General features: G+C 45.3%; 1 protein-coding gene across 2 annotated transcripts; it reads right to left on the reverse strand.

The window, feature by feature from the left end:
• Positions 1-35: 35 nt before the first annotated feature.
• FABP1 (fatty acid binding protein 1) lies at positions 36-3,674 on the reverse strand. Of its 2 annotated transcripts, XM_065735963.1 has the most exons (4): positions 3,565-3,674; positions 2,441-2,613; positions 704-796; positions 36-188 (listed from the first exon to the last, which is right to left on the reverse strand). In XM_065735963.1, the coding sequence occupies exons 1-4, from the start codon at positions 3,629-3,631 to the stop codon at positions 138-140; spliced, it is 384 nt and encodes a 127-aa protein (XP_065592035.1). In that variant the 5' UTR covers positions 3,632-3,674; the 3' UTR covers positions 36-137. The 2 variants fall into 2 exon arrangements, with proteins under 2 accessions (XP_065592035.1, XP_065592034.1); XM_065735962.1 differs by lacking the exon at positions 36-188 and having other exon boundaries at positions 593-796.
• Between the last annotated feature and the right edge of the window lie 3,039 nt (positions 3,675-6,713).

The following is a 6,713-nucleotide window of genomic DNA, read 5'->3' on the forward strand; positions in this document are numbered from 1 at the left end:
AGGGTTTTTGAGAGTTTTTGGAGGCTTATATCTCATTATAGCAACAGCAAAGAGGTTTATTATGAAGATGTTTTAATACAAATTCTACTTTAAAGGACACATTTTACACAGTAAAATGATGAGTGTGTGCAGGGTCTCTAGATTCTCTTGCTAATTCTCTTGTAGGTGAGGTCTCCCATGGTCATTGTCTGAAAAACAATAGGAACTGTTAGCTTTGCATTGCACTTGGCTCCAAAACCTGCTTGAAAAGGACCTGGTCTTGCAAATCAACACAGATCTGATCTCCTATCTAATCATCTATAAATCAAATTACGAAAACTTTGGATATATTCATGACTACCCCAACATAGATAATCTGACATTGACTGGAATCAGTGTATTGCACATCTCCTCTTTACAGGTGCCAGGCCCCACCCTAAACCTATAAATCTGGCTGAAAATATGCCCTCATTACATGTAACTTTAATCACCAGTGCCTAGTAGGATCTCAAAGGGCAAACAACTTCAAAAATAAAGCCTTCATTGCCTGGCCAACTGATCAGCTTTGGCTACGGGGCCTGAGTCCAAGCATGCACTCATCTCCAGCACCTGTTAAAGGTCCCTAGCATCACTGGAGGCTTTGCAGTGCCTGACTCCTTTCTAACCCCTGAAGCCAGCTGTCTGCACTGTTAATCCAGCCATTGTCCTTCTCTTCTCCACTTACATGAGTGATGGTGTCCCCGTTGAGTTCGGTCACAGACTTCAGCCCCTTCATGTTAGCAACCAATTTGTTGTTACCTTCCATGTTAACAACACACTGTACCAAGGGGAGAGACAAAGGCATTCATGTTAGCACTGCACGCTCCCTGCATTTCATCCATCCCCTTCTGCACTGAGCTGCTACTGCTTCCTGTGAAAACTGTTTGCAGCAAGCTGCTCCCTGGTGATTTTGGCTTTCCCAAGAGGGGGGAGGATTGTTGTGCTGGAGAAGACTACAACACAGCAAGAGTACGGGTGTCTACTTTTCACTCTGCCAGCCTCTGTGAAAGAGATGCAATTTTGCTGTAAAGGTGTCAGCTGAATGGCTATGTCTGTTGAGTTCCTGCCCCCCAGGAACTACATATCTATAAAGGCTTCAGACAGCACGGACACCCTCAGGGCAGCCTTGATTGATTGTTGAATTTACTCAGAGTAATAACACAGCAAAACCCATTTCTGTTTGTCCATCTGCATGACACCTTCATCTGCCCTCAAGCTGCTGTTTTAGGGAAGGTAGAACTCTTCTCATAGACCTTGATTTCTGTTCAGGGGTTCTCAAGGATGCTGGAAGCCACACAAGGCATGTACTGCTCTCAGAGCCCAGCTCACTGGGGCATTACTTTAGTGATCATTCCTCCTGCTTTCAAAAGTGCCTGCAGTATCAGCTTCTCCCAGTGCAGAGCTGAGATGCAATAATTGCCAGTGGTGCCATCTTGACATTTCATGAATCATTGAAAAGTATTGTCCAGGAACTGGAACTGAACAAGTTTCCAGAGACATAAATCCTCACCTTGCCAAATCGTCTCACCCAGTGTAAACAGCAGCAGTGAAAAAGGCTGGCAGGCAAGTTAACAGCCTCTGGGACTTAAAAGAACAGGTTTATTGGTTTATGATTCATTGGATAAATTGCTTGTGCTACCTTTAAGTCAACAAAATGAAAGGAGAGTATGTTTTGTTTTGCAACATAACAAAGTAGACCTTTTTTCACTTCAAATCTTTCAGACTTTTTTGCTTTACCAAAGCCTCTCTATTCTCCTTTTCCAGGCTGGCTATTAAAACACTAAGCTTCCAGTATTTCCAATAAAATAGATTTAGAAATGCAGAGCTTCATCTGCAGAGATTCTGAGAGGGTTGTAGAGAGCCTTGTAGAAGCAGAGAGGAGGTGGGAACCTCTGAGAGCCAGGCTCTGAGTTTGTCAGAATGTCCCACAGCAATGCACTAGCACTTTCAGACATTTATTTTTAAGAGGCTTGCTGAGGGCCTGCAAGGAGCAGGGCAGTGAGTGTCACACCTACAGGCTTGATTTCAGCATTTAGACTCTTCCCATTTTATTAAGTCACACGTGTAAACTGCAAGAGGCAGAATCAGGCTGGGGAATTACCCAGTTCTTGCCCCCGTGTTACATTTAATACCCTTGATGTGCTCATTCCCTTTAGCCCATGTGCAGGGGGATGGATGGAATGGAACAGGTTGCCTAGAGATGTGGTGGTTGCCTCATCCCTGGAGACATTCAAGGTCAGGCTGGACACAGCTCAGAGCACCCTGATCTGGCTGTAGATGTCCCTGCTTATTGCAGAGGAGTTAGACCGGATTACCTGTAGGTGTCCCTTCCAACTCAAATAAACCCATGAATCTATGAGTCTGTGAGATGCAATGTCCCTGAACCCCTGCAGCTTGGGAAGAGGGGGAGCTGATGGCTCACCTTGGCCTTCCCTCCTGTCAGCAGCTCCATCTCACACTCCTCCCCAATGGTGAACTCATTGCTCATTACTTTGGAGCCAGTAGTCACAGTAATCTTGAACTTATTCCCATTCTGCACGATTTCTGAGATGCTTTTGATGTCCTTGCCCTTCTGGATCTGATCATCAGGAAGCCCTGCACAGAAACAAGAGATGTTAGGAGGACCTTGGAGCCATCACTGGTGGACTGCTGCTGCCTAATGAATTCAATGGGATCTGAGGACACACAGCCTGGAGGCAGAGCCTCTCAAGGATGGCAGCTCCCCAGTGACCCCAGGGCCTGACAGGGTGGAAGAATAATAATGACCTTCTGGGTTTTGTGTGGGAGCTAGAGTTCTCCCTTCTTCAGGCAAGCTGTCTAGAAGTAGAACAGCTATCTCTCTGGCCAAGCAACAGAGGGAAAGAGGTTTTCCTTCCCTCACTGAGAAGCAAGCAGAGAAAATGGAATAAATCAAAGAAGAATGAGGAAACCTTTATTTTTTTGAGTGAGATTCAGGGTCCCTCAGAACCAGGTCACTAAAGTCTCCTCCCAAATCATGAAGCTGACCTGGCAGGTAGAGCCCTTCTGCACACAGCTATGCAGAGGTCGTAAAGCCTGGTGGGAATCAAGCCAGCCACCTACATCACTAAGCTTTTAGACAACCTGACTATTTTTCTGATAAATGGCAGAATCTGGAGCTGTGCAGTGGTGAGCAGTGTCCTTCTCTCTCTCACGTTTCATACCCTGATGGGGCAGGTCTACCACTGCCTGAAGCTAGCAAGGTCCTGCTGGCTTAGTGCGTGTTGCAGCACCCAGCCTGCCAGCACGTGGCTGCAGGGACTGCTGGGACTGTCCTCCTGCAAGCTGTAAAATTACACCCAGTGTCTCCTGACCTCAGTGAGAGTGATGCTATCTCTTCTATTTTGAGCTCATATCTCCATGCACACATATTTAGAAAATGGCAACTGCAGAGTAGCAGACAGAAATAGGAAATCTGACAGATTGCTTTCCAACTGTATCAGCAGCACATCAAACACAGTTGGGCTATTTCAAATATCAGCAGAAACTGCTGAGGCAAAGCAGCACACAACGCATGCAGGCACTCACCGAGGGCTTTCATAAAAGGCTCAAAGTTTTCATGGGACTGGAGCTCGTACTTTCCAGTGAAGCTCATGGTGGAAGGCTCTCTGTGCTCCCAACACAAGAAAAGGTGCCTTGCTGGCATGCACAGCTTGGTTTTATAAGGACCTTTTGCCCTAAAGTTGGTCAGAGGTAAAATGATGTAATTCCTTTATTGCCATGTTCAAACATTAACATAAAACTGGGCAATGGTCAGTGATAAATTGCTCTACAACTTACAGACCTCGATTTACAGTGCAGGGACAGAGAAAGTCCCACGTTTTATGGAGGCAGCAACGTGGCACCCATAAACAAACATTAAAAAAATGCAAGAAGTTTAATTACCAAAGGAACAAGACAATTAATCCAACCAGCTTACAGCCTGGATGTGCACATCTGGAAGAGGAGAAAATTGGGAAGGATGATGATGTCCTTTGGAACTGGCACCTATGGGGTTTCTGTTTTGTGCATGCTGGGTCTTCAGCTTGGGCATGAAGGGTCATGGCTGAGTGCTGGCAGGATTAGCTCGCTCCTCCTGCAGATTCCTCGTGGTCCTTTGTAAGTGTGGCTTTTGTGTAACCCACATGTAGCACCAGTCACAAAACCATCACTGTCCCCTAAGGAAAAATGGGACTCAAATATAAATTCTAGCAGCCCAGCCTGAAATTCACACTCCTTCACTATGATCTTGCCTCCAGAAAGAGCTTTCATATGGATGGATGAACTGGTGCCACCAGTGATCGATCGACCAGGGCTGTTGCCAGGGGCCAATACTAAAATACTTTTCCTCCCCTTTCCCTAGAGGAGACACAATAACTTACGTACTGAAAGAAAAATTCAGCCCCTGGAGCTGCATTTCTCTCAAATCTTGTATCAGAAGCAAGGCCAGCAGCAGCTGTTCACTGAGCTCAGTTCCTCCCTTCAAGGCTGGGCTCAGGGCTTGGGCTCCAATCCCAGCTCTGTCCCCATAGCCAAGCATCCCAGGTTGCTGCACAATGCTCATTCTGTGGGTTCAGACTCCCCAGGCTCAGCTTCCTCCTCTCACCTCTTCCTTCCCTGTTGACATCTCCCAGAGTTATCATTTTTTTTCCCCCTTTTCACACACAGGCCTTCTCCTCTTCATGACTGCTTCATTCTGCCTTCTCACAGCATCTTTGGCTGTTTTTGTGGGGATATGAGAGTGACACGGACAGGGCTGGATTCAAACTCAGTTGATGAGTTGAGCTGACGAACTGATGAGTTGATTAGTACAGGCAGCATCCACCTGAAGAGGCAGGAGAAGAAAAAGCACTGCTGGTGGATGAGCAATGGGTAAAACATCCATGGGGTGTTGAGGTTCAGAGATTGCTCATGGAGAGTTGATTTAGCATTTTCTCCAAACACTTTTTTTTTTTTTGCCCTTTTATGTCTCCTGTTCCCAGCAAGAATAATGTCACCTTAATAACTTCATTTCCTTTTTTTCCTCACTTTTTCTCTCCATGTGGAGAGAAAGACTCTTTTCAGTGTCTTCTTCCTAGGGACAGTGGTGGTCTGAATTTCCCTGCTTCCTGCCAGGTAATGTTTTCCTCCCTTGGGCCACCTGAAACCACACATGTGCCTCCTATGCATTCATGCCCTAGAACTTTGTCTGCTCTTCCAGACAATTCAGGTCCCCATATTTTGCATAATGGGAAGACATATTCAGGCTTGTAAAAATACCAAAATATTGTTGTGTTTGACTCCTTTTGGAGCCCAGCACTCCTGAGGAACTGTGGTGTGATCACTGTGGGAAATCTCCAGCTCTGCAAGGCTCACTTTTCCACCCACTATCATTGACTGCAGCAGCCTGGACTTGCAGTTTTCCTTCGCTTTTCAAAGAGATGCACTCCTGGACTAGCTGCATCTGGCCACATCCCACTGTCAGAGCGAATGCCCAGTTCTCACTCATTTCTATGTGTGGGTTGGAGTGAATGGATGTCTGCTAAGTCAGTGGAGAGGGACCTTTCACAGGTAACCCCAGCTATGTGCAGTGCATTGACTGCCTCTGAGCTGATGTGTAGATCAGCTGAAGGAGAGAAATATGAGAAACACATCAGAAGGAGTATCCCATAGCTGCTTATGCCTCTCCAGCCTCTTCAAAGGAAGCCTACGTGAACAGGATGTTTCTAAACATTCCATAATAGGGAAGATAAACCCAATCTTAGGAGCTTGAAGGAGCATCTAATGCTGTCCCTGGCACCAGAGAAGCTTGACAACTCAGCCACTGCAGATGTCCCAAGCCCATGCTTTCCCTGGAAGACCTATGTCAACTTGAAATGAAACACAACCACCAAGACTAAAACAGCGAATGGGATCTGAGTTTGAGAAAGGATCTAGAAACCCCACCAGATTTTGTCCCACAGAATGTTAAATGACTGCGATGCCTAATCTGGATGGCTGAGCTACTTAGAAAACTACAGATTTTAATTCTTAAACAGAATTAAGTGAGAAGTCCCCCAGAGAATTCATACAGCTCATGTAGTTTGGACATCTCCCACTGACGTAAAAACGGAGACTGTAACTGCTCAGGACACTGATGGTAGTTGGCAGAAATGGGCAACTTGTAAGAGAATTCACCCCACTTCAAATGTAAGCTGTCTCCTGCAGGTATTGTCTCTTCCTTTAATGTAAGATGCAAGATGTCTAGGTGCTCCCAACTTCAGCATGTTGGAGAAAAGCGAACTGTGGATTACTGCTGTCAAGGTTGGAAATGCAACCAATGGATACTTGCTATTATAATTTACTTTAAAATGTCAATGATAAAAAATAAAGCCTCTTTGTTTTGTCTGCAAGCGTTCTGTTGAACTTGTGTACTTCTGTGTCCCCTACTAAAGTTCTTACAAAAAAGAAGAATAAAGAAGAAACCTTCACAGAATTAAATTTGGCCAAGGTAATTATTACCTAGGCAGGCTTGCTAAGCAAACGGCAGGTGAGATAAACTTAATCTCAATAGCAAAGTTCAAAATACTTGTACATCTCTCCACCAGAATATGGGATATTTTAAAACACGAGATCTCTAATTTTCCAGAGACATGGAAAAGCACTTGATCAGCACAAGGTTGAGTCTATTAGTCATGTGATTAAAACCAAATGCATACCCTGGAACTTGCATCTGGTCT

Source organism: Cyrtonyx montezumae, unplaced genomic scaffold (assembly GCF_038088225.1).
Source record: "Cyrtonyx montezumae isolate F1298 unplaced genomic scaffold, pur_monq_1.0 scaffold_2, whole genome shotgun sequence".
NCBI lineage: Eukaryota > Metazoa > Chordata > Aves > Galliformes > Odontophoridae > Cyrtonyx > Cyrtonyx montezumae.

Bases quoted from the DNA above. Each gene is read 5' to 3' on its own strand.
- FABP1 (XM_065735962.1), bottom strand. From the start codon at position 3,631: ATGAGCTTCACTGGAAAGTACGAGCTCCAGTCCCATGAAAACTTTGAG. The intron at 2,614-3,564 runs GTGAGTGCCTGC...GTTTCTGTGCAG, and splicing joins GCCTTTTATGAAAGCCCTCG to GGCTTCCTGATGATCAGATC. The intron at 797-2,440 runs GTGAGCCATCAG...CCCTTGGTACAG, and splicing joins TGACAGGAGGGAAGGCCAAG to TGTGTTGTTAACATGGAAGG.